General features: G+C 47.6%; 9 protein-coding genes across 9 annotated transcripts; 5 read left to right on the forward strand and 4 right to left on the reverse strand.

Moving 5' to 3' along the window:
- Window positions 1-997: 997 nt before the first annotated feature.
- BKA67DRAFT_530836 (uncharacterized protein) lies at window positions 998-2,541 on the forward strand (the record flags this gene model as incomplete). The annotated part of the gene is made up of 2 exons (XM_046099296.1): window positions 998-1,765; window positions 1,954-2,541. The coding sequence occupies 2 exons, from the start codon at window positions 998-1,000 to the stop codon at window positions 2,539-2,541; spliced, it is 1,356 nt and encodes a 451-aa protein (XP_045964881.1).
- A 2,044-nt stretch (window positions 2,542-4,585) lies between these two features.
- Window positions 4,586-5,725, reverse strand: BKA67DRAFT_653911 (glycosyl hydrolase catalytic core-domain-containing protein; the record flags this gene model as incomplete). Its single annotated transcript, XM_046106468.1, has 3 exons — window positions 4,586-4,719; window positions 4,858-5,063; window positions 5,121-5,725. The coding sequence occupies 3 exons, from the start codon at window positions 5,723-5,725 to the stop codon at window positions 4,586-4,588; spliced, it is 945 nt and encodes a 314-aa protein (XP_045964882.1).
- A 2,783-nt stretch (window positions 5,726-8,508) lies between these two features.
- BKA67DRAFT_667670 (endoglucanase II) lies at window positions 8,509-9,967 on the reverse strand (the record flags this gene model as incomplete). The annotated part of the gene is made up of 9 exons (XM_046108622.1): window positions 9,594-9,967; window positions 9,491-9,526; window positions 9,338-9,441; window positions 9,250-9,278; window positions 9,123-9,196; window positions 9,024-9,065; window positions 8,756-8,970; window positions 8,619-8,663; window positions 8,509-8,553 (listed from the first exon to the last, which is right to left on the reverse strand). The coding sequence occupies exons 1-9, from the start codon at window positions 9,748-9,750 to the stop codon at window positions 8,509-8,511; spliced, it is 747 nt and encodes a 248-aa protein (XP_045964883.1). The 5' UTR covers window positions 9,751-9,967.
- A 198-nt stretch (window positions 9,968-10,165) lies between these two features.
- On the reverse strand, window positions 10,166-11,612 carry BKA67DRAFT_598610 (myo-inositol-monophosphatase). Its single transcript, XM_046105312.1, has one exon. The coding sequence runs from the start codon at window positions 11,518-11,520 to the stop codon at window positions 10,426-10,428; it is 1,095 nt and encodes a 364-aa protein (XP_045964884.1). The 5' UTR covers window positions 11,521-11,612; the 3' UTR covers window positions 10,166-10,425.
- Window positions 11,613-13,063: 1,451 nt separating this feature from the next.
- BKA67DRAFT_530841 (uncharacterized protein) lies at window positions 13,064-14,395 on the forward strand (the record flags this gene model as incomplete). Its single annotated transcript, XM_046099297.1, has 5 exons — window positions 13,064-13,097; window positions 13,246-13,304; window positions 13,365-13,741; window positions 13,787-13,788; window positions 13,845-14,395. The coding sequence occupies 5 exons, from the start codon at window positions 13,064-13,066 to the stop codon at window positions 14,393-14,395; spliced, it is 1,023 nt and encodes a 340-aa protein (XP_045964885.1).
- Window positions 14,396-14,461: 66 nt separating this feature from the next.
- BKA67DRAFT_634405 (L-fucose:H+ symporter permease-like protein) lies at window positions 14,462-16,054 on the reverse strand (the record flags this gene model as incomplete). Its single annotated transcript, XM_046105640.1, has 3 exons — window positions 14,462-15,116; window positions 15,170-15,872; window positions 15,923-16,054. 3 exons carry the CDS (start codon window positions 16,052-16,054, stop codon window positions 14,548-14,550), a joined length of 1,404 nt encoding a protein of 467 aa, XP_045964886.1. The 3' UTR covers window positions 14,462-14,547.
- Window positions 16,055-17,673: 1,619 nt separating this feature from the next.
- On the forward strand, window positions 17,674-20,668 carry BKA67DRAFT_549085 (uncharacterized protein). Its single transcript, XM_046101550.1, has 8 exons — window positions 17,674-18,051; window positions 18,114-18,123; window positions 18,171-18,710; window positions 18,759-19,283; window positions 19,332-19,470; window positions 19,522-19,601; window positions 19,656-19,729; window positions 19,778-20,668. Exons 1-8 carry the CDS (start codon window positions 17,865-17,867, stop codon window positions 20,467-20,469), a joined length of 2,247 nt encoding a protein of 748 aa, XP_045964887.1. The 5' UTR covers window positions 17,674-17,864; the 3' UTR covers window positions 20,470-20,668.
- A 417-nt stretch (window positions 20,669-21,085) lies between these two features.
- Window positions 21,086-23,379, forward strand: BKA67DRAFT_549091 (major facilitator superfamily transporter). The gene is made up of 10 exons (XM_046101551.1): window positions 21,086-21,405; window positions 21,460-21,615; window positions 21,670-21,844; window positions 21,906-21,999; window positions 22,046-22,131; window positions 22,179-22,315; window positions 22,367-22,487; window positions 22,535-22,628; window positions 22,678-23,032; window positions 23,084-23,379. Exons 1-10 carry the CDS (start codon window positions 21,275-21,277, stop codon window positions 23,199-23,201), a joined length of 1,467 nt encoding a protein of 488 aa, XP_045964888.1. The 5' UTR covers window positions 21,086-21,274; the 3' UTR covers window positions 23,202-23,379.
- Window positions 23,380-23,696: 317 nt separating this feature from the next.
- On the forward strand, window positions 23,697-24,849 carry BKA67DRAFT_549094 (uncharacterized protein). Its single transcript, XM_046101552.1, has 2 exons — window positions 23,697-23,971; window positions 24,044-24,849. The coding sequence occupies exons 1-2, from the start codon at window positions 23,813-23,815 to the stop codon at window positions 24,737-24,739; spliced, it is 855 nt and encodes a 284-aa protein (XP_045964889.1). The 5' UTR covers window positions 23,697-23,812; the 3' UTR covers window positions 24,740-24,849.
- Window positions 24,850-24,872: the final 23 nt, after the last annotated feature.

Raw genomic sequence — 24,872 nt, forward strand, 5'->3', positions numbered from 1 at the left:
GACTGAAGAAGAAGTGAGTTGCTGCTCTCTGCCGTGGGTTGCAGACGGACTCGCATTCATAAAGACCACGGGGGGCCAATCCACTGAGCCTCGACTTGCCGAGGCACGTCGGGCCATGGGCCTAAAACGTGAGCCCCAACCGGGGGTTTAGTGCGGCAGATTCCACTTGGCAGAGCCGTGGGGGGGCGCCCCGCCGGCCCAAGTATTTACTACTGCCCACTAATTACGCGTCCGTAAGCAGCGCTAGCCTGCCGTATAGAATCTGGGGTATGTCCAGGTATGCGTCTGGCATTGGGATCTTCCCCCTAGGTGAGGTGAGTTAGTCTACCCTTCATTTACCCAGCCAACCATGATTGCCGTTTATTGTTTTGCATGCCTCAAAAAGAGCCTGCTTGTAGCTTTCCAGTGAACTCCTGCGCGCACAAACTCTCTGGTTTCTTCATCACAGGCGCTTCCAAGACACGTCCACCACAGCAATGTATTTGACCATGTGAAGCACAGGAAAGCCGATGGTATATTTTCCGACACATCGGTCTCTCGTCGAACTCGCGAAGAAGTCTTTCTCTTTTGTGCTCTTCTCCTTTTTGGGCCTTCTTCCAACCTCCGTCGACTCATTGTATTCAACAACCAGTTCCTCGTATTGTGACTTTGTTATCACGAGACCAAAAAATACATTCAAGGGCACAATTGGCTCGTGGAGGTCTTTCTGCCGCATGTCCCCTGACGCCGGATTGAGCTCTTTGTTCGTCCTCGTGGTGGCTTCGCGTGTACCCCGGAACAAGTGTTTTCTTTGTCTGGATTTATGCCCTGATGAGGTCTCTTGTGCAAAGCCTCAAGCTCTTTATATTCGGGCATTGATCACGGGATACAGGCATGAGAATCAGAGGCAGCATGTCGTATAAGTATACACGTCCGGAAGTTCGTGTTCTCCTTCGAACTTACTACGGAAAACAAACTTTACCTCACCTTCAAAAGATTGTCTCATGCACGTCGCGTTATGCATCTTTCGGTTTCCACAAGTGTAGCTGTTTTAGCTGCATATTACAGCTTTCCAGCGTTTTCCTTGGTCCATCAGTCTCAGCAAGCAGCCATTGCGGGAGATGAAATTCTCCTAGGCTCTTCCACCCACCTCGAATCTCGTGATGATAAAGAAAAACCTCCCACTCTCTTGGTTGAGATCTACAATGACCGGGATCACTCTATCAACGCATACATAGCAGGAAAAGAACCCATTCATAAGACCCAGATATTTCTACAGGCGGACACTCAGGAGTACTATAATTTCACCGCCCAGGTGACGACGCAAGCAATGCTAGACTCGACTCCCTTTGCGATCCATATTGCCCCAAAGCAAACAACGACAGTGAACTTGCCGGATTATCTGGAATCCGGTCGTATATGGTTGGCTGAAGGCGACTTACACTTCAAGGTCAATCAGGACGGCAGCTTTGCGGAGCCGTCCGGGTCAGATCCGTCTCTTCCAGAATATAATCTCAAATGGGGCTTTGTCGAGCTTACTCACACGAAAGACGCGACATTTGTCAACTTATCCTTCGTGGATTGGGTCGGCCTTAGTATTGGGATGAGCTTAACTTCCGAAAAAGGAACCGAGGAAGTAAAGGGCCTGGAAGGGGGTGCACTGAAGAAGATTTGTGAGGAAATGAAGCAGCAATCCTCAGCAAAGGATGCAGGCGGTCGGCCTGAATGGGGACAGATGTGCGTTAACGCCGCAGACGGAGCCCTCGTGAGGGTAATTTCCCCAAATGTACGTGTAGAGCACAACCTGCATTCTCTCATTTCTCTTGTTATTCGCAACGGTAACAGTCGATAACCTTCTCAGCCTGTGGGCCTTTTTTGAAAAGTGAGACCAGTGGTCTTGATCGAGCCAGAACCTAAAACAATGTTACTTATCGTCGTTGACAATTTGGCTAATGCGACGTTTTCGTAACGTAGATTTACTCTTCCCTCGATCGCGCCAGAAACAGCATGGCCGATTTTTACACATCAGATATAGATGCCATGTGGACGCGGTATGGCAAAGAAGACCTTGTAATCCACATGCAGAGCGAGGAAAACGGATTGGCATTACCAACAGCAGGACAAGGCGTCAGTGCTACATGCCGTGTTCAAGGAGCCAACATGACCTGCGACAGGACTGCTGGAGCATACAGCTATGGAAAGCCAACCACCGCAGACATATGGGGCTGTGACTCGGGCCCGTTTGTCGTAGGCCCGGTCGATACTGCTATACCCATCACCATGTTCCACAGCAGGATTATACCTCGCCTATGCGCTATGTTTACTCGTGGCACGCATGCTTTAACTGACGGCAACACTCAGCCCTACACGGATATTACTCAGTACTACAAGCATCCAGTGTGCAACCACTATAGCCGGATCGTACACAACCACCTGGACAATTTGAAGGGCTACGCCTTTGCGTACGACGATGTCAACCCCGACGGAATCGACCATAATGCTGCTGGTGTTCTTTTCGCCAGCTTCCCGGAAAAGTTTCATATCGACGTGAAGCGAGACTAGCGGCGGAAAAGGGGGGTTCGGCTTGTATTATAGCCTGCGTAAATTATTTAGAATAGTCAGGTACTTAGGTCAAACGGGTTTTACAGAACTGGCTTCGCTCGCCACTCGTGAACTGCGTTGGCCGTCCAATTGTGCATCATACTACATTAATTGGGAAATGATCTCGAATGTGACGCGGTACACCGTACATTCACTCCACGAGTTTGCATCGAAGAACGGCCACCGGTGACATAACTCACCACGATGAGAACTGCATCCGCTATATATAAAGATAAAATACTCGACAGTACTAAGATGCTAAAGACTGCGTATGCTATAATATGTTAACACTCGAACCTCATGTTAAACCATGAAAGCATAAAAATTTTGACCACTGTTCCAATCTTCTTGGAAGCTTGGAATGCAGAAAAAGAAAACCACATCTGGAGCCAAGTGACCAAAGCCGTACCCATCTCCCTCATACCATCGATTTTACGAGGCCCTGCACTCATATACATTGCTATGATGCAACAAATATCGGTCAAGACAGCAAGGAATTCTCACAGAAATAATACAGAAATGGTTTCCCGCGAGGAGACATTGATGGCCTGGACAACAAGTTGGTAGGCCAAAACCACCACCTTGGCCACTACTTCTTCCAGGGTCACGGACCTCAGCACACTCATCAGTAATCTCACAAGTATCGGAGGTGGCGAAAACTACATATAGCCGTGAAGAACTACTTTTGAGTGAAGTTCCTCCACAAACTTTGTAGGCGTGTCCTGGAAATTATCTAACCGACGAGCATCCTGCTATAAGCATTGACGTTTTCGGTCTGACAGGATGCGTATTGCTTCGTGTGTTTGTTGAGCAATACTCGTTGCACCATGTCCTTACAGGCCGGGGGAAAACCGGTCGAATCTGGTAGGCACAGTGCTGCGAGCGCCGCCGAGGTGGCGAAAACCAGCAAACACCACCCTGATCCGCGGTTCTAATGTTGAAACTGCTGCGGTAAGGGAGATAGGGGCATAGAAAAGTACCCATCAGCTACCTTCGCGCCCGCAGAGAAAACAAGATATCTAGATCCTAGGCCTGTCTCGATCGCCAATATGCTGCTCAAACATTCTTATGCCACCGCCTGTGTATGTGGCGTGACGCCAGGCGCCGACCTTTTGAAAAGATTTCGGCGATAGTATGTTCACGTCCTGTATTATTCGTATCGTTGTGAGAAGCTCCACTATGGCCATCATAATATAGTCGCAATACTCATGTTACAGCGAGATAGTTTGAGTTGTAGAGTACCGATTTTCATAGTCCTAGGGTTTGTGGGATTGCAGTACAAGTATACGCAAACAGGCGTATTGAGCTATGTATGAATACAATAGTTCACAGGAGTCGTACAAACTGTAAAAGACGTAAAAGCCTAATTAAACTCGAGTCATCCTATATCATGTATCTACCTTATCACAGAACAACCACACGATTTTGGTCACTTTGGAGACTATTATAATGATGAAAGCCAGTAGCAAGCAGTAGTGGCCTCGGTCAGCTTTTATGCGCAACACGGTTCAAACGCTACCAGGGTACCAGGGTTGCCAGATGTATGGTTCTAGCGCCTCGGCCCGCTTTAGGGCGTACATAAGTACAACCCATGCTTTCGGGCAGCGGCTTATCCTATCGATGCAAATACAATAGGAATGCATAGTTCTTTCATTCAATACCTAGGTAGGTTCGTCCAAAGCCCCCTCGTGTCAATTCCGTGCTACCTCAGTTAAAACCCGCTTCCGATATCATCAATTTGAGTAGGGTGATCTTATCTTTGCACCACGAGGAAATGTTTATTTGGCCCACGGTTGTTATGGCCCTGTATTATTGAACGCCTAAATGCGACCTGAACCTGTACCATGCCCAATAAACCAATCTATTTCTATTGCCAAGTCCGAGCCGCACCAAGTCAGTACACAATATCGAGTGCAATGCAGGTCTGCGTGCGCCATGTATTACCCCCAACAAATCACAACACATTACTATTAGGCCAATGCCTATCACGTAGCTCACCACTCCGTTAGAAACTTCCAAGAATCAAGGCACCCAAAAGGCCAGTCGTGATCGCCAGTGCAATAGGCGACCTGCTGTACGTAGCGGCAGACGTAGGTGAGACTCCAGTGGCTTTGCCTCCCAAATACCAAGAGCCGATATCTGTCACAGGAATATTTAGCATCTCAGTTTATACATAGAAAGACGACTTGGCGCCATGTGCGCGCAAAATTTGGGCTATCGTTTTCGGAAAAGCAAGGTAAAGTAAAGATGACATTTCGCCACTTCTCAGCCACTTACCGGTCAATTCTCCAGCGTTGTTTAGCATGACAGCGTTCTCGCCGACGTTACTAACTTTCGATCGGAACGAGCCAAAATAGCTATATCTACCGACAGAGTCCAAGCGATCAAAGTATTCTGCGGACGTGTTGAAGTATGCTTGAGTTGTGGATAGATCTTGGTTGTCGAGATTATACTCCGTTATCCACTGGGTGACATTCGGAAAACTATAACCATCTTAGAAAACGTCACTTGACAAGGGTAGATCGCACAATCTGACTCACGCAGCGGAATATGAGCCCATATGGCTTGCGAGCCCTCCAAAGTCGCCGTACCAATGGATATTGACGAAGTCGTACGTGCAGTTCTTGGTCTCGGAATCTGTGCTGACGAGCGCTGAGCAGTTTGCCAGAAACTGTTGCAGCCAGGGAATTCCATTCCAGCCTCCAGTGCATGCAGGCAATCCTAGTTTGATACCCTTTGCTGCTAGCGGTTCGATGTTCTTAACCCACACCTGGGCTGCTAGTGCGGGTTGCATATTGGAACCGCCCGTCGCTTGATCGCCGTCTGGCTCGTTGAAGCCCAAGACATGTGTGATATTGCGGCCACCATCGATCAAACTGTTCACCTCGTTCAGAAAGGCTGTATCGCTGATGGTGCCCCAAAGCATTGGCACAAACTCGAAATCGTCCTGCGATACATCTGAGAAAGCGGACGACGGTGTTGAGCCATAGTTGTAATACCAAGTGAGATCCGATCCGGACTGGACCCATATCTTATCATCTTGAGGCCATTTCTCATTTGGCACAAACACAAGACCCCGCTTGTCAGATGCAGCAGCCGATACGACAGCGCTGAATGCCAGCAGTAAAGCTTGGGATAAACTCATAGTACTGGAAAGCAAAAGAACGGCAGACCGTATTGCTGGATTCGGGGTTCGAAGTCCCGGAGAGGTGGAGCTGCTACAGCGCAATGTGATCGCCGATTTGTAAGGTGCAATCTCAGTGCAATATGAGTGCAACCAACACGTCCAAAATTTCAGACAAAAATGAGCGGCAGATTGAAGAATGAGGGATAATGAATATCTTGAACAACTGGCACCGCCAGGAGATAAAGCAAAGCGAGCAGAAACGCCGAGCAGGCCGAGACTCACCACCGCATCATGGCTCAAGCACTAATAGTAAACCGAGTGCTTATCGACTTCGAGCCAGCTGAAGAAGGCGGCGCCAAATTTGAGCTTTGATCTTGCATATCCGAGTCAATATTAGCAGCCAACTCTAATGCAGGTCCGGCAATACGAGCGCCACGGCCCACTGTTCCGGTCAACTACACAGCTGAACTTGCTGAGGTGGTGGGCTTGGTCGAATTTCCAGGTTTCTGTTGACTCTCATAGCGTGGTCAACGGTGAGACGACCAATCATAACTACTGATTTACCTTTGAAACGGCTGCAAAGTGCACCATCGCGATGTCATGAGTGTCTCACCTTGCTTTTGAGGCTTTTGAAAGCCGTGAAGTCGTTGATTCCGAAGTTCAGTTGTCGACAATTCCCTGCGGAGACCCCGGCGCAATCCAAGACTTGCTGAAGGGTCTAGGCGGTCTGCCACCTGCACGCTATCGTCAAAAACAGCCGCACCAGCTTACGTTTTGGGCTTTCAATAACGAGAATGGAAAAGACCGACAATGAATGGACAACAACCCCCAGAGCAGGCCTATCACTATCTTAATGAATTTGCTGGCGCAGTCTTGGCAGGAGTGCCGACCACCTGCTACAAGCTATTAAGGATTAGTTAGACCCGGCCTGTAGCACTAACACTCGGAGCTTTAAACGCTCCACTGGAGAAGGTCCTGCCAAAATAGTTCATCATTAGGTAGACTGATGCGTACAACCTTGTGGTCGGGATAATCACTCAAAAGTAGCCGAATGAACCCTTGGAATGACAAGCAACCATTATGATGAGGTTCTTGGGAGAGCTAGGAGAAACGACTCTATAGCCCAGGCGCAATACGAGCATGCCAACAACGTAAAATTTAAGAGTCACATAGACTCGAACATCCATTGAGTCAAGTAACCTAGGAATAATCCATCTTAGCCCATGTTCACTGTTGGATCTATGATCGTATCCACTTTTATTAACATGGCGACTCGACGCTACTCTATGTCCTATTAGGTTAGTAGGTGTGTTAGAGAATAGATGTGGCCACAAGAGTCGTTGTACGCGCAACCTATACAGGATAAGATAGCAACCACATTTGAACGGCAGTACTGTCAACATCAACGAATACGCAATCCTTGTATATAACACCTTTCAGTAAATCGACTCTAATTTGTGAAAGCCTTCCAAACCCCAAGCCCTTTGTGCGTGTCAGTTGTTTAAACATAACTCTTAGTAGCAACAACATACATTTCTGACAATTGCACGAAATGTCGCCTAGAGTTTGTGAAGTGTTAACGTGAGTGAGATGTGCAATCTTGAGTGATTGACATCCCAGCAGCATGACGGGTGATTAGGAGCTCATCAAAACAACTATTAGTGCTCGTGATAAGCACCTGTGTTCAATATCCTCATTAATGTATAAGTATTTTCCAATGAATTCCTCAAAGGTGCAACGACTCTCTTCTGGCCACTATCACCACCTTTTCAGAACAATCATCTGCGAGATTAGGATGCCGGATGATGATATCACAATGTATGTCCTAGTAATGCTAGGACTGCTGACTACGATAGGTATGTTAAAATTCTACATGTGCTGTCTACACTTGGAGCACTAAACTAAATCCAAAGAAAAACGTCGAGAGGCTGCCACAAACGCCCGAGAACATATGCGTCTCGCAATCCGAAAGCTTGAGCTTTGGGGAATTAAGTGGTCGGTGCGAAGCCTTGGAATCTACCACTCTAAACCGACGCACAGAATATGCGATTGCATTTCTCGAACACATCAACCATATGCTAGAGGCGTATTTCGCCATTATCGCGATGCGTATCCAAAGAAACGAGATCTACGGGGCCCGGGCCGAACGAGACACTGTCACTGAACTCCGCGAGGTCACTGTATTCGCGGAGCTAATAAGCATAATGCCGTAATTAGTGCGTACTGTTGGGTAAGTCCACCATAAACTGTCCGGGCCTGGAATAAAGTAGCTGACATGGCAACAGTCGGATAAGGGGCTGGATCGCTCTACAGTGAACTATAAGCTAGACGTGACTACCCACAGCGGCATTCGGTTGAACAACGAAGCTCTGGTTACTGTAAACTCCATATACGAGATCCTGGTGGACCGAGAGGTAATTTCGATACATTGCTCATCTAGGCGAATAAATGAATTGCCCTAGTTGTTTGATCTCGGTGTGGCCATGAAAGAGCCAGGTGTTAGTGATGACAGATAGCGACTAACAAAAGCGGGAGCAGAGTTCATGCACTCATAAGTGTGTCTGCTTTCAGGGTTTTTATTGTCAAATAATATAGTGAAAACAAGCAATCTACAAGATGAAATGGGCAAAAGTGAATTGGCAAGATATATGTTATTGGCATATTTCGCTTGAAGGTGTAGAGTTACGGTTAAGCCAGAGATGGTGAGACTCAGAGAAAATGCCCAACTTCTTGTGTCTTAGTACTCGTCCTATCAACCGACCACACCTAAGATTGTTCTTGGATCTGTTCCTACTTCATTCTTAAAATATGGCGACTTGACAAGTGCGGAAATTCTTCGTTGTGTACTAGGATTTAACAAGTGATCTGCATAATTAGCGTAGGATGAGTAATGGAATGGATGGTTACTTACTGCGGCAGGGCCTGGGACAGTGTAATTGTTAAAGTTGTTGTAAATCTGATAGAAGTAAGCTTCCTTTTCTGTCATAATCACTTTTTTTTCTCTTTTTCTTTTTCTCTTTATATATTGTATGCCATGGGAGAACTCACGTTGACGGTGTATCCGGGATCGGTATCTTTGAAAGCCCCGGGAATGGAAACCCCCGAGAAGGTCTTGGTACCACTGCTCGTCACGCTGATCTGGGCGCAGGAGATATAAAATTGTGGGATGCCGGCCGGCCAAGGATTGTGGATGGCGAGCTGCTGAATACGAAGGAGGTACTCGCCAGATGCGATACACGAAGGAATCTGGTAGGTGTAAGATTCTACACACTTGTTAATTCACGTACATGTAACAACACGGATTGACAGAACTTACGCGCCAAGTTCCATGTGGCTGAGCCTCCACTGAAGGTTGGACCTTTTGATAGAGCATTAGTGGTTGGATAAATTGTAGGAGTGCACAAATTAGACACACCTAAGTCAAGAATCTTGAACCATGAACCGCTTCCATCGTAAGTCGCAGCAGTGCTTGGCGCTTTCGATAAGTAACTAACACAGTAAGCCTTTTGTTAAACAAAAGTATATGGTCACGCATGGCTCACATCGAAACGGGTCCTTGATGATAGACCGCCTGCACGTCAAACATTAGCGACAAGCATATTTTAGTTGCTTCTCAATACTGATACCCACAGTGTCAAGAGTGAAAGTGAAAGAGTCCCCGGCCTTTACAGCAATCGTCTCTGTGCCAGTACCATTCGCCCCGACATTACAGCGTAGATCGTTCGAGGTAAGGTCTAGTATCTTTGAGTAACCAAGAATAACTTGTATGATCGACACACGTACCAGTAACTGGGGAATTGTAGTTTGTGTTCTCTCTAACTAATGTACATATCTATATTAGCTTTTGCTACAAAATGCCGGTGCCGTAAACTTGGTAGCGACTCACTGTACTCATAAACAGAGTATTTCGTTGAGCCCAGGCTAAATTGCTGGAAGATGTAATGGGCAGAGGCCCCGCTAACTGCGAGTGCAGTTGCTGCGATGAGATTAAGAACGTTTTTCATGATGATGGGCCGCAAAGCTTGGGTCGCTATAATAGGCATGCGACCTAGCAGGCGTAGGAGCGATCAACAAGATGCAACTATATATTTGACTGTCGGTAGTCGTGGGGATTGTGTCTGTGAATCTGCTACATTGGGGCGATCGTTATTTTAGCCAAGAACGACGTAGACTTGTTTCCACCATTGAGCTCCAAGTGAATCCTGGGAATGGCATTAGCACGGGTCACAGTTATATTAACCCATGTACGGTAAACACGCTGGTAGGAAGCATGTATCAAACAAGATTAGTAGCGGCCGAGAAATTCGGAGCCAGTCATAATGCGCGTCAGGGTGGCAGTCATCCCAAAACGGCAATGCGGAAGATAACCAAAGCAGCACATGGAGCTTCGGAAAATGGCGTCACGAGGCAACTTCTTTGTATCTCCGAATTCATTTGGACCCCGAATGCAAGTGTGTCATCGATTTCACAATGATCCTACCGATAGGAGAATTTGAGTATCGTTGTGGCCGCCAAACATCATGGAGCTTGCAATGCAAGGTCATGAAGTTTACATAGGTCTGTATCTGACCGACTTATCGGCTCAGGTCTCGTAGCGTTATTGGACCTCTTAAGTTTGATCACTTCTATGGAATCGTTTGATCTGTACATCATTGCTGCTTCTGGTCACTAAACTCTTCCAACCACTCGTCGACAGCCGAATGTCAAGCAACCCACTTTCAATCAGAACCCAGCAATTCACCTTTGCCCTGTTCCCGAAGAACTTCGTGCACGGTCATGAGAACCATGGCATGCAAATCTTTGGGTGCAGCAACGAATCCGTGATTGGATGTCAGCTTCCTTCCCACAGTCAGGTCAATGTCTCTACCATTAACGTCGGTGACCTTGCCTCCCACTTCCTCAAAGAGAAGCATTGCCCCAGCATGGTCCCAAATCTTTGCATACCGATCTCGTCGCTTATAAACCCAGACGGTCATGTTTGCGGCCCCTAACGCCAGAGTCACCCATCGCGGAACCCATCCCAATAGGTCACAGCCGGGAAACGCAACCCCGAGCCTTTCGACAATGGTTTGGTGTGCGTTATCGACACCCGATACTAGTGTGTTAAAGCAGGTTACTGAGCGCAATTCGGCGGCCGTGATATTCTGAGCATGGGGTTCGATCTTCCGTATTTGCACTTCAGCTGAAGAACCGACGAGCGGACGGACGTACGTGCCGTAACCTCTCGCAGCAAAAACGATAGAGCCACGGCCCGTGGGATCTTTTGTGTCATTGGTAATGGGTGCTTCAGCACCGACAGGTATTGTTGGGCAACCCACAATACTAAGAAGTTGTTTTCCTCCCTCAAGCAATGCAACATTGATAGCGTAAGCTTGCCCCTTGACAAAGGTCTGAGTTCCGTCAATCGGGTCAAAAATCCACACTCTCCCGCTGTCGGCGCCGCCAGGTTTTCCCATACCACACCAGTCAATCATCTCACACATTTGTTCTGGACTCCCGGGGAGCTTGCAAAGGCCATTGGCTTCGGCGTCCTTCACGAGCTGGAGTAGACCCCAAACTCGGCCAAGGAGCACCGGGTTCCGCCTCAAGTCCGCAGCAGACTCTTCGCCTACAAACTTGTCATCTGGAAAGATATTGTGTATAGAAGCTGTGAGCAATGCTTGGATGGCGAAGTCTGCAACCGTGACTGGACTAAGGTCATCTTTCTCAATAACGCCTTTGTCCTCTGCCGAAATGACTGATTGGCTTAACTTCGCTGCTTGCTGGATGACATTGACTGCGGTTTGCAGGTCTCTGGCATAAGGACTGTCCATATTTGGTGTGCATGTGTTGTTTCGATGAAGCAGTCTGATGATTGCCCAAGGCAAGAATCGCAGGATAGCGGGGCTGCATGGCGAGAACAACCACTACAGTGGAGTTGCAGAAGCCCCATCAGTAAATTAACCTAGTCTAACTAGACAGAAGGGATATCGTAGTGTCCGAAACAATATGCAGACTGTCCGCTTTTCACGAGCTTCCTGCCTTATATCACTTTACTCTAAACACAAGATATATCATCAAGTAGATGCTAGAGATATTACAGCTGATTGTTGGAATCTTTGTCTACCTGTAAGTAGTGTCTGTTATTGTAGTTCTACACTGGACTCATTTTGTTTAATTTTGGACACGACAACCGACTGCGCCAATTGCTGCGTCCATCACCCGAATACTGAAAAAAAAATATGAAAAAAATTTCTTACTTAGAAACATAGACGGGGGAAACGTTTGTTTCGCCTTGCTCTAACACTCATCGGACATGCAGCTTTTTCTTTCTTTCCGATTTAATATGATGTCCGGAACAAACAGCCCAGCTCCAAAAACACGAACTCTAGAACGATTGATGCTCTGCATATCGGAGTATTGCTGTGAAGCGAGACCCCAATCAGCCGAAGCAACCAGCCATCGAATACCCATTGCCAAGATTATGTACCCCACGGGCACAGTTACACAGACGGTGTTGTGTCATTCAAGGGCTCGTTCGCAAACTTATATGGGATTCGTCCATATGGCCGTACAACTCACGATCTGCGCACGACACTCCACATTTGCAAGCTTATTTGTTATGAGACACGTTTGAGTCCGACCGCGTCGGTACGCTAGCGACCTCCATCATGGCAGACGGGGCCCGGCCTAAATAAGTTATGGTACGCTGCTTGATCCCAGTAACAAATGGAAGACTTCCAGAACAATTGCTTTTTTGGGTTAAGTTGACGTCTCCCTTGCGTGAATCTAATCTTATCGTAACAAATACCAGACGTAGCGTTCCCCTTCAAAAGGGCCCAAACTGCGGCAACTCAGTTGTGGTTCAGAAGATGGGATCAAACATTAGTTCGACCCAATCTCATGCAAACTCATGGTATATCCTGGAGAATTCAAGATTTTCCCGCCATACCATGATGTTGTCAACAAGAATACCCACAACCTACTGTGAATCATGTCAACCTTGCCAGTATGCATTCATTTATTATGTCTTTTGCAATATTCCTCGTCAACGGTACATGATGGGTGTGAGCTTCTAGTTGGCGCAATATTGAACCGCAACCTCGAAATCAGTGCACCACTTAGTTGGTTCCAACTGAAAAAATGGACCATGATGCACCGAATCAAGACTCACGAGGTCGCATGATCATCCTAGCAGGTTCGATCTGTTGTGCTGTTTCGACGGTGGCGACGACCCTTCGTCTTTTCACCAGAATCTATATCAACCGCCTGGTTGGGCCAGATGACTGGCTTGCGGTTATAGCACTGGTGAGCAACTCTGTTCATTGCCTGCCTCAGGGCGTCCAGACTGAGATGAGCTAGCTATGTACATATGGGATGGCGATATCTCAAGGAATCAACGCACTTAAATGTAAGTATTCTCGATACCGCTCGTGTTTGCGCAATCTCTATATTCTCTCTCTCGAACACATTTGGCTTTCGAAGCGCCTCTACTCGGAGGTTTCAGAAAGTATTCAATCACTGATTCAAAACACTAAATTCGGTTGTTTTTTTGTTAGGTCTGGGTCAACACGAATGGGAATTTAATGCTATGCTTGATATCCCGGGCTTTTTCGAGGTAAGAGAACATACATACTTGCCAGTTATTCGCTCAGTCTAACAAGGCTATTATCCTCAGACATTCTGGATTACCGCACTCTTCTACAACGCCGCCTTGCTGTTCATCAAAATGACATTCCTGTTCCAATACTTCCGAATCTTCCGCCAGATACAATTTATGAGAAACACATATTTGATAGCTATGGTGGTCGTGGTAGCCTGGAATATTGGCCAGTTGATTTCGATCACTTTTGTCTGCCTGCCTGTTGCGGGCTTCTGGGATAAGACCATCGACGCAACATGCATGGATCAACGGGTTTTGGTCTACATCAATGCAGCTGGAAATATGGTTACCGACATAATCATCATCATGCTTCCTCTACCAGCACTTTGGAAGCTTCATTTACCAAGAGCACAAAAGATTGCTGTCTTTGGCGTCTTTGGTGTTGGTTCGATGTAAGTTTTGCCCGCATATACTCATTTGCCGCTCAATACTTACAGAAGTGTGTCTGTAGCACCGTGGTGATATCGATAATTCGCCTTACTACTATTCATACAGATAAGATAGAGGACTTTACATACGACGTATGGACATCTGCATGCTTTTCGGTTGCAGAGCTGGCTTCGGGGATCACGTGCGCAGCGCTTGCCACCATGAGACCACTAATTGGCCACTTCTTCCCTTTCCTCTTCTCACATTCGCACGGAACCACAATTCAATATAATCCAGACGATAGGCACCCGCCTACGATTGGCTCGGCGCATTCTGATAAGAAAACAAAACAACTACGCGGAGATGAAGAAAAGGCTTGGGCCGCAGATATCTATGACGCAGACCTGGGAGGCTTTGGTCCCAGCATGCCTGGCACACCCCGAAAGAATAGTTCGACAGTTAGCCGCTATCAAGAAGAGACGGACTCTATCAAAGCTTTTCAGATGTTAAAGCCGAGAATGGGTTCCGTAACGAGTATTATGAGCCCTCGGTTTGATGGGCGGCCAACATTCCTGGATATGGACGAAGCACCGCGGAACACGTCTGTGAAAATTGGAATCAAGATAGAAAGAGAGTTTGAGGTACGGGAGTCACGTAGTCTATCAAATAATGCATAGTTACGTAGGTAATAAAAGAGATATCGAGATTTGGATAATAGTGTACTAATATCTATGTTAAGTATGATTGGTTCATTCCTCTATCCATTTAACCTTCCATTGAGATTGTCATCTATCATCTATCATCTATAACACGTAAATTACCCACCCATTCAAGCTCTCTCTACGATGATAGCTTCATTGTGCTTCTTCTCGGCGTCGTCCTCTGATGTTCCAAGCGTAGCATCGGTCGTGGCAACGACTTCCTTTACTCTCATGATGTGTCGTCCATGGCGCAGCCAGTGTGTAACAACATATCCAAGTACGTAGACGAAGCCAACCAGAGGTACAACGTACGAGATACGAGTTCCGGCGGCATCCGCAATGGCACCTTGAATTGGGGTGAGTACAGCTCCGCCGGATACACCCATGACCAAGATACCTGCACCGCGGCGAGTATGTTTTCCGAGGTTTGCTGTACCCATGGCAAATAATGTAGGATACATGGGGGCCTCGAAAAAGAAAATGGCAATAAGAATCGCTACGGCTGGGGTACCGGTTCCGACGCAGATGTAAGCATTAAAGCCAATAGCGATGACGGCGTAGATCATCATGATAAAATCTGGTTGTAAAACGGTTGCTAGTCCAGTTGCAAAGAATCGTCCAACAGTAAAGCAAATCAAAGCGTAAGAAAGCATGTTGGATCCTTGGCTAGATGTGAAACCACCGTTTTCAGTTGCGTCTTATTGTACATTAGTAAGTGAGACTAGTAGATAATAGTTGGAAATGACTTACAGTTGATAAAGAATGAAGCAATGCTGACCTGTGCCCCTACGTAGGAGAACTGCGCAACAAACGCGAAAATCATGTTATACTGCTTGTACAGAGGGCCGGCTCCAACCTCGTTACCGAATTGGTCTAGAGCTGGGTTATCAGCAGTGCTTTGTCCACTATGCATCTCCTCGGACACCTCAGGTAGTTTGGCAAAGAAGAATAGCACGGCCACAGCGGCTCCAGCGCAAGATACAGCAAGGTAGACAAACTGAACGCTGGTCAAACTGTTGGCATGCTCCCCTTCGAAGAAAAACTTGGCAGCGATCAATGGACCGATGAAAGAGGCAACACCGTTCCAACTCTGACAGAACTGCAGACGAGCTGATGCAGTCGCTGGGTTTCCGATGACGACAGCGTACGAATTCGCTGCTGTCTCAAGAGTCGCAAGACCACAAGCGATGACCAGAGTGCATGCGCAAAATCCACCGAATGAAGCCCGTTTGTTCTCAGGGGTCGAGAAATGAGCGGTTGGCCAGAACATGATCGCACCGATAGAGTATAGGCAAAGGCCCATCAGAATGGTGAACTTATAACCCCGTCGCTTCAAGGCCTCGGCGGCAATGGGACTGAACAGCAAGTATCCGCCACCAAAGTAGACGACCTGAAGACCGGTTGACTCTAGTCGAGATACACCTAAGACTGTCTGGAAGTGCTTGTTCAAAACCTGCAAAGGTTAGCTTAGACCTCATGGTGATCAATAAGGAAGTCATGTACATCTAGTAGACCGTACGAGAATCCCCAAAGGAAAAACAACGATATGACCAAAGACAGCGGGAAAATCAACGCTCTACCACTCAGGTAGCCGCCGGCCAACTGGCCAGTTTGCATTGGGACACCGCCGGCCATCGTGAAAGTTGACCAACTAATAGAAGAGTGCAAGAGCAATAATTAAACAGAAGAGAAGACTTCAGGTGTGATAAGGCAGACTGGTGATGACAATGAAAAGGGCACAGCCATGGGGGAACGGCTCTTAAGCTATATACACATGTTCTGCCTCTTTGTTTGTACGCCTTCCCCATGTTGAGCTGTCCCACCCAAACCAAGCAATACCCCATTGACCATGGGGAAACAGACTCTTTCCCCTTCCCTTGGCATGCCCCATACGGGGAAGCCTTTTTGCTTGCCAAGCTAGTCTGTAGCAGCATTTCCCTGACTGCTTCATGGCTAGCCCAATCTTCAACTGAGAATCTAGAGCTCTCCCCACAATCTCCAGCAGATAATCTTATCATGGTGTCGTCTGATTCGAAGTCAAGGGCCTAGAGCAAACCGCCGCTACCCAAGTGACCATGGCGAATCTGGCCGAAGAGTCTCCTAATTAGTGGACTTATTTTACTCATCAAGAGGTGCCCAGTCCGATGGCTCAATGAATAGTCAAGTGCCAAGTAACACTGCAGTTATCCGCTCAATTACTCGCTTCTTCCCATAGACTTGGCCCAAATCATGAACTAATATGAATGGTTGAAGCAAGTTTAAGAAACACGACGAAATGAGTATCTGCCGACAGTTCTAACCAATAGAAAGCCAATGTGCCAAGTACCGAAGCCTTTCCTGGCAAGCGTAGAGTGCTGGATTCTGGAAGCGCTAGAATCATTGAGAGACGGTTAAAACCTTCGCGAACTGAACAGTACTTAACGCAATGCTTCATCAATACTGTGGTGCTTCGAGTTTGGTTTCGTTATAAACTTGTCAAGGGGTACAGACGGTTGAAGAATTTGGTGGGAATAAACTAATTTAGAAACGCTTGACAGTCGCTCTTGCGGTCATAGCTCACTAAAATCTATGCGGCGATTGACCTCATGTCCAACATCAGGACTACTTCTCATGATAGCGTCTTGGCTCAAACCCCAGTCTCTTGGAAGCATCTTCAACGTGCGACTGAGTCCTTTTCATTACTCGCGCACATTGACTGAGTTTCCCAGCTGACTCCAGTTCTGGGTGCTCTAGGCGATGAGCAGTATAATTCCATGACCTTGGCATATGGACTACCGGCCTTATGTTCAAAAATGCTCCACAATGTGTCCGGTAAAGGCGATGGGGTCCCCAAAGTTATCCATTCTCAATCTCTTTCGAGGAAGAACACGCCGTTGTTGTCAGAGTCAAGCATGATCAGCTGCCAAAGGCGGTGGAAGTCCCAGCAAACTTTGGATTTCGCAGCAGCTCCATATATGGTAGTGAACCAATTTGAGTCACGTCCCACATCCCATCAAAGACTGTTTAACGTGGAAACGTGACTGAGTCCAACCTCTCATCACGGGTTCATTTTGCACTCACTGATATTGACATAGTGGCTGTGATACTAAATGAGGGTGAGCAATTCTTTCCGTGACCATTGAAGACTTCACATGCCAGTAGAGGTGATGTAGGCCTATTGCTTAATATATCCGAGGTCGTCGTCATGGCAAAGCTCGGAGCGTCGGAGACACCAGGCAGTCACGTGACAGATGACCATTTAGATTTGACGTTTGGTGATTGAGGCTCTTCGCGTAGAAAGAGCGGGGAGGGCTGTCTTCCAATTGGGAATTTTGAATATGTGAGTGCAACATCTCAGTTGCCGAAACCGAAGTTGATTTTTTCAATAATATGCACAGGTGAACGTCAAAGAAGTGCATACGGTCGAGTTATTGTGGCCACATGGCTGGCCTGCTGTGTAGCTGCCATGTCCGAAACTGTGGCTTCAGCCCGGGTTCCCGACACAAAAGATGATGAACGATTGGCAGCATGCTTTAACTGCAAACGTTCAAAGCTAAAGTGCGTGAGAACAAACGGATCTGCGACATGTACTCGATGCAAACAGCGACGCATAGATTGCGCAGCTCCAGCGTATCATGTAGGTCGGCACAAAGGTAGGATTCTCAACACATTTGGACCGTGTGAGTCTTAGCAATCATTTTCTAACGAATTCTAGGTGTTAAAAAGTAAGGCTTCCGTTGCCCGTAGCATCTGGATACTAAATATTCGAAAGCAAACATACTGGCCTTGAGAAGGCGGTACATCAAATTGAGCAAGCATTGAAGAGGACAAGCTCTGTTGGGGAACAGATCGCAAATCAAGATCAGGCCAACGAATTGCGCTACCTTCTGGAGCGGAGCCGTGAGCTTTTGGGAAATCGTAATGCCCTCGATGAATACGCGGCAGGGAAGTCCGATGACCAGGATCAGAGGTCATCACCAAACCGAACATCAGTGTCGGTAGACACACCTCCACAAGCACTTGGAAGGGATGATGCATCACTGCAGCGAGGAGACGGCGATCAGCTCAGCTTAGACGACGCAGAAAACCCGTTGCAATTGCTGGCGCGAACTTCCGAACTCCTTTCAGCTATCAATCCCCGTGCTTCCAACGGTCCACCTGGCTACACTGGCCACAAAATAGGTCATCGAAGTGACTTCGATCTTCAAAGATTCTTTGGGCCATATCAGCCACGGTTGGACATTGGGGAGGACCTTGATCCCATTGAACTTGGCTTAGTCACTCTTGCCGAAGCTGAAGCACTCTTTTCATAGTAAGCTCGTCGCTGACGATTGTATTATATGTTGCTTATTCTCTATAGTTTTTACGATAAACTTGCTCACACGAGATGGGGTATCGACCCAGTGATACATACGGTCAATTTCGTTCGTAGTCGTTCAGCATTTTTGCTCACCTCTATCGCCGCTGCTTCAGCACTTTTCTCCCCATCACTAGAATCTCTATATAAGCGGTTATCAAATCATCGGCAAAAGCTCGCGAGTATTATAATGTCAAAGCGCTACAAATCTGTCGAAATTGTCCTGGCTTTCATGGTCAACATACCCTGGGTCTCAGCTGGAGAGCATTGGGCGGACGACGAAACCTCAACTTGGTTGTCTATGGCTCTCACCATCGCGTTAGATCTGTCACTTAACAAAATCATCTTGCCAGCCTCATTTGAACCACAAACACCAAGGGACGGAGTTGCTACCGCCGACTGCCTAGATGCAAGAAAAGCCTTGTCACTTGATGGCTTTAGCGACCTCGATCCTATGTCTTTGAGTGCGAGACGACTCCTGAGGCGGAGAGAGCGGACATGGTTATCACTTTTCGTCTTGGAAAGAGGGTAGGTGATTTCTAGTTGACATACTCTTGTCTTGGCTAACAAACTTAGTGTATGTTTAGCGAGAGGCAGAGATTATGCTTTACCCATGTCTCCACTAATTGAGAGCTGTGATCAATGGCACTTGTCTGAATTAGCAGATAGATGGGATGGTTCAATAGTGTCGGTCGCAGTGCTACGAAGAGATCTGGTCAGTTCGATATCATCCTTGCAGTACAAAAGGCTCACATCTCTAATGTAGGCCAATCTGATCAATCGAGTACGGGGTATCTGCGATGGTTACGTAGACAACAATGATAGCGAAACCGCTGTCGTCGACAAGTAAGCTTCCCTCGTGGCAAAGGAAATTCATAAACCTATTTCTGACAAATTCAGGTTGAAAGAGGAAATTAACATGTTCTTTGACCGGTGGTATCAAACTTGGCCGCTGCAGATTGGTGACCGGGAGCGTAAGTCACCCTTACAGTCAAAATAAGTCTTCTGCTAATATGCCAAAGAACTTGCACTGCCACCTTATGTTGAAATTCTTGCTTCACACACTCGGCTCTCCATGTACAGCAGCGTGATCAATCATCTCACAGCTCCAGTCGCTGCTCGCCATTTCTTTCGTGCTGCTGGGCTGTCTTCTGCACTGAACGTGCTGCGGGTAGCTGTGCAGGGCGAAAGCCAACTAAAATCCATGCCAAACAACACGGCCATTATGATATCCTGTGCTGCATGTTTCGCGCTGAGAGTTGGAACAGTGGCCGACGCTCATGGATCGAGCTTGGCGCCAAGTATACGGACACTAATTGCGGAAACAACCGATGTCCTGGAACGCATCGGATCAACGCCAATACAACGCAAAGGACTATCTTGTCTCTTTGCGAGGCAATTGAGGCAGATTCTTAAACTAGCTTCTCGGGCTTCTGAAAATGCTCGGAGTCATGCCGAGCCTAGTAGAGAGCCTACAACAGCACTGGTGTTTTCTGAGATGCCTCAGGGTAATATTCATCATAACATGTCTGTGGAGATGGCACCTACAAATATGGCTTCGGTACCGGATTTCCCCTTATTTTCGACCATGTCGAATGTCCAACTGGACGAGGCTATCAACAATACAGACGTTGGTCTGGAATCAATATGGGAAGACTTCCAGTTTCAAAATGCGACAGATTTGGACTGGATGGACTGGTCGACCTTCGCTTAAAGAGACACATTAACTGAGAAAGTAATCCTGAAAGAAGAGAATCATACATGTCTGGCTTTCGTGTTAGGAACCGCTAGGCGAATCACTTACATGGCGCTCGGTGTGCAACATGGCTGGCGGCATCGTCAAAATGTGTGGTATCACCGTAATCTGTATTGATTATAAGATTATAGCTAGTTGCTTCGTAATACATGGCTGTGATGTGACACTTCCTCTTATACCCAAACTCCCTTCGGATGATTGTCGCGTAAGCAGAATAAACAGGCCGTCTTATCTAAAATGTCTCATGTTATTCCGTTGCAAGAGAATTTGACCAGTTGTCAGTTCCAGCCGTCATCTATAAACGGGTACACCGCTGAATAACCTTGAATGTCTATCAAAAAGAAAAGAAAAAGACAAGTCTAGAGTAACCCGAGCTGCATGGTCAGCCTGACAATGAGCTGATGTTTCACATTACGCTTCCCCCCTGAGTCGGCCAAGTGAATATCAATGCCACCTCCCAGTGCACACATGTGTCACGAGGATCGGTCCTTGATCAGCAGCCGTGTCTATATACATAATGATGGAGCTGCATTTCCCCGCATCGACCCTTGCTGCCCCTCAACATTCCCCCAAACTTGTATCCTTGTCCAACTATTTCCCCCGCAATTCCCTATCTAATAGTTCACCACCTTTAAAAACCCAAGCATCGCGAAGCTTACTTGGCGGGACACTTAAGTACTTCTAAGCCCCGTTTTATCTCCTGGGCATTCTGTACTACGGGGGCCTACCTACATGTCCGTGAACCCGATCAAACAAATCAATCATGTCTGTAGAACGCACCAATAGTAGCTATAAAGGCGGCGCTGAAGAGATTGAGGAGGGCGACGGGGGTGTCCATATGCTCAATTACGACGATCATTTGACGCGCAAGATCCTCTGGAAGCTGGACACACGGTAAGCACTTTATTGGTAATGAACACTACTTCTATCAGTACTGACACGTTACAGGATCCTGCCTATTCTTGCCGTTCTCTTCCTGTGTTCTTTCCTCGACCGCACGAATGTCGGAAACGCGCGATTGTATAACCTGGAGCAGGATCTTGGCATGACGGATCGCCAATATGATCAGGGACTCGCTGTTTTCTACGCGACCTATATCGCAAGGTTGGTGGGACGATACTATTGTTTCGTGGTCCGTTGTCGGTCTAACTTGTACAGCGAGGTCCCATCGAATCTAGTTTTAAAGCGCGTGACGCCGTCAATATGGCTTCCGCTGTTAGCCTGTGCTTGGGGCATTGTCGCTATGTGCCTGGGATTTATCCAAAACTTCGCTGGTTTTGTGGCTGTACGCGCTGTACTCGGAATGACGGAAGGTGGTCTGCTACCTGGAATGGTTCGTTACATTTGGGTTGTCCTGCGTTTGTTTGCAAAAGGTTGAGGCTAAGATGGCTTAGATTCTATACCTATCTGGTATCTACCGAAGAGAAGAACTGGCCCTGCGCATTGGCCTGTTTTACACAGCCGCATCTCTGTCGGGAGCTTTTGGTGGTATGTGTTCTCTTGAGTCCTAGACGGACTGCGCTGATATAGGCAGGTTTACTTGCTTACGGCATTGCACAGATCGGCCATAGGGGTGGTCTGAGCAGCTGGAGATGGATATTTGTTTTGGAAGGGTTGTTGGTAAGCAGGAGTTCTGACCTCGCCTACTTTAACTGACACCTCGGTAGACAGCTCTCGTTGGCATCGCCACATTCTTCCTGCTTCCAAACGGCCTTTCTACAGCTAAATTCCTCACGCCCGAGGAACGTCAATTTGCCCTTAATCGTCTCCGATCCAGCACCGACCAGAGTAACGCGCGCGAACAGTTAGTATCATTCATGCCTTCTGCTCCAATATATGCTGATTGAGTTGGTAGTGAGGCCACGGAAAAGTTTTCGTGGTCTGAGGTTGCTCGTGGTGTTTTCAGCTGGCAAACATGGCTGACCGCGTGTGCCTACTTTGGCATACTATCCGGACTGTACTCATTCGGTTTATTTGTGAGTGCAACGCCCGCAGCTGCGACTAACAACTGACCATTCCACAGTTACCGACTATTATCAACGCTCTGGGAGGATACACGGTTTCCGAAACCCAGCTGTGGTCGGTTATCCCTTACGCTGTCGCCGCTGTTTGCACAGGTATGAGTCAGTACGAATATACGTCAAACCCCTCTAATTTTATGCACAGTCATTGTCGCTTTCCTATCGGACCGTCTTCGTATTCGTGGTATCATGATGCTCTGCACGCTCCCTATTGCTATTATTGGCTACGCTGTCATCGCCAACGTCACGGACCCGCATGTCAAATATGGAATGACGTTCCTGATGGCAACGGGGCTATACTGTTCCGTCCCGCCTGTGTTAGGCTGGCTCTCTAATAATTCAGCGGGCCATTATAAGCGAGCAACGACAAGTGCTCTGCAACTAGCTATTGCCAATTGCGGAGGGTTTGTGACGGTCTTCATTTATCCGAAGTCTCAAGGCCCACAGTACCACAAAGGACATACAATTATTCTTGGACTATTAGTTGGGGGATGGTTCTTGTGAGTGTCTCGAAATACACGGTCCTCCTGCCCTACTGACACTTCGCAAAGGATTCTCTTCAATGTCTTGTACTGCTGGAAGGTTAACAGGGACAAGGCAAAGGGGAAGTATGATCATCACATTGGGAAAAACGATGATAGGGAACCGTCATTCCGATTGGTCCTGTAGCATTTGGATCTCGATAGTGATGATTGGATCGATCACTGTATTAAAGATGAAGAAGTAAAACCCACAGGCAATACCTGTGAATGAAAGTCATTCTGAAACCAAGTTTATGGGAACGTTGCGTGTTGCCGCCGTTAGAAAGCTTAAGTTAGCGTGTCTAATAGCCCATGCCACTGCGCAATCCAACGTGATGCGAGCAGACCGACCCTTCACAATAAGTTTACCTCCCAATCACTTTCGGGCAGCACAGTATGGTACAGCTATTTATCGATTGCTCGTGTGTTAAGTATGTTGACATACTTAGGCAGCCCAGCTACCGCTGCATCTCTGACTACCGAGATGACTTGAATAAGTACCTCGATATTCAGCGTTGTTCGGTTGATGCTTTAGCGAACATGGGTTGCCTGAGCTCCACCAAAGCTCACCCCACAGGTCAGCTCATTCGGGCATCAAAAGAATGGCCGAGGACACGGTCAATTCGCGTCCCTGGCGAGGTCGGTCGCCATTCGGCTTTGAACCACGGCCGTCGCCCGTCTCTTATAATCTTGTCATGTAAACATCTATGTGCGATCGTCGAGCGGCATAGTGGATTATACACAAGCTAAGCTGCAGACATGTCGAAACTCTCAGATGCCGTGAAGGCGCTCATCAATGCCAGCCACGCAAGTCCAGGCTACACAAAAGCCTCGGCTCATGTGAAGCCAGCGCTGGCGCAATTTGCCAAATCTGCAATAGAGAAGCAAGTTGGACTTCCAGCATGGATCACATTATCGGTGCGTGGAATCATGCATGTTGAATAATGACACCGATCAATTGAGCGATGACTGACCATACGAAAACTGAAGACAGCAGTAAGCGCAACGCTGAACTGCCCGGAAGCGATGACATCGGTGTTTCATATCGCAAACGAGAGCTCCCAAAGCCCTGGCCCTGTGAAGAACGCCGAGCTGATCCGCGAAGTTGGGCTAAAGTGCATTTCGTTCAATGGCATCCCACGCTCGATCAACACTCTTGGTGCATTCCATTCCAGCCTCCCATCTGACGTCACCTCGCAACTACATACGAAACCCACGCGCGAGTACACGCCAGAGAATATAGAGATCAGGAAACAGGACGGTCTCGCGCTTTGGGACTCAGTATACCTTGGTTTCGAGAGGAAGCTGCTAGACAAGTTGGCGCAGAGCCATCCGGACCTTCCGGTGCACATTATTAACGGCCACTACTCGAATCTTCTCGGCAATCCCAGGGGCGAGAAGGCAGGCGCCACGGTCGGACGAGTCTTGACCAGTCTTGTGGCAATCGCTTGTCTGAGGGCGCAGACCGGAGTTGGCCCTCAGGTTGTTTCGCACATCTTCGGGCTGAGAAAAGCCTACGAACACGGTGATGCGACCGCCGCGGGTGAGGAAGAGGTTCAGGGTGGCGAGTGGCTGGCAAGCAACGATGGCAACCTTTGGCTGCTAGAAAATGTTGACAGCCTGGTGCAAGCCATTGGTGGTGGGTCGGGGACAACTTTCGCTCCTGGTTTGCGCCCGAAGCTCTAGACGATAGATGAGCTGTAGATACCAATATGAGTTGTGATACAAAGGTCCTTAATTCCAAAGATTCTCCTTTGGCGGCATCGTAATAGTCTGCTTGTCGAATTTGCCCGTATATCTACTCTGGCAATAAAGAATT

The sequence above is a fragment of the Truncatella angustata genome (assembly GCF_020726525.1).
Source record: "Truncatella angustata strain MPI-SDFR-AT-0073 chromosome Unknown BKA67scaffold_1, whole genome shotgun sequence".
NCBI lineage: Eukaryota > Fungi > Ascomycota > Sordariomycetes > Amphisphaeriales > Sporocadaceae > Truncatella > Truncatella angustata.

Excerpts from the sequence above, each read along its gene's own strand:
- BKA67DRAFT_598610 (XM_046105312.1), bottom strand. The coding sequence starts at position 11,520 with ATGGACAGTCCTTATGCCAGAGACCTGCAAACCGCAGTCAATGTCATC.
- BKA67DRAFT_549085 (XM_046101550.1), top strand. The coding sequence starts at position 17,865 with ATGTCCGAAACTGTGGCTTCAGCCCGGGTTCCCGACACAAAAGATGAT. Across the intron at positions 19,284-19,331 it reads CTTTTCGTCTTGGAAAGAGG|TGTATGTTTAGCGAGAGGCA; the intron begins GTAGGTGATTTC and ends TAACAAACTTAG. Across the intron at positions 19,471-19,521 it reads CAGTGCTACGAAGAGATCTG|GCCAATCTGATCAATCGAGT; the intron begins GTCAGTTCGATA and ends TCTCTAATGTAG.
- BKA67DRAFT_549091 (XM_046101551.1), top strand. The coding sequence starts at position 21,275 with ATGTCTGTAGAACGCACCAATAGTAGCTATAAAGGCGGCGCTGAAGAG. Across the intron at positions 22,000-22,045 it reads TCTGTCGGGAGCTTTTGGTG|GTTTACTTGCTTACGGCATT; the intron begins GTATGTGTTCTC and ends TGATATAGGCAG. Across the intron at positions 23,033-23,083 it reads TTAGTTGGGGGATGGTTCTT|GATTCTCTTCAATGTCTTGT; the intron begins GTGAGTGTCTCG and ends CACTTCGCAAAG.
- BKA67DRAFT_549094 (XM_046101552.1), top strand. The coding sequence starts at position 23,813 with ATGTCGAAACTCTCAGATGCCGTGAAGGCGCTCATCAATGCCAGCCAC. Across the intron at positions 23,972-24,043 it reads CAGCATGGATCACATTATCG|ACAGCAGTAAGCGCAACGCT; the intron begins GTGCGTGGAATC and ends CGAAAACTGAAG.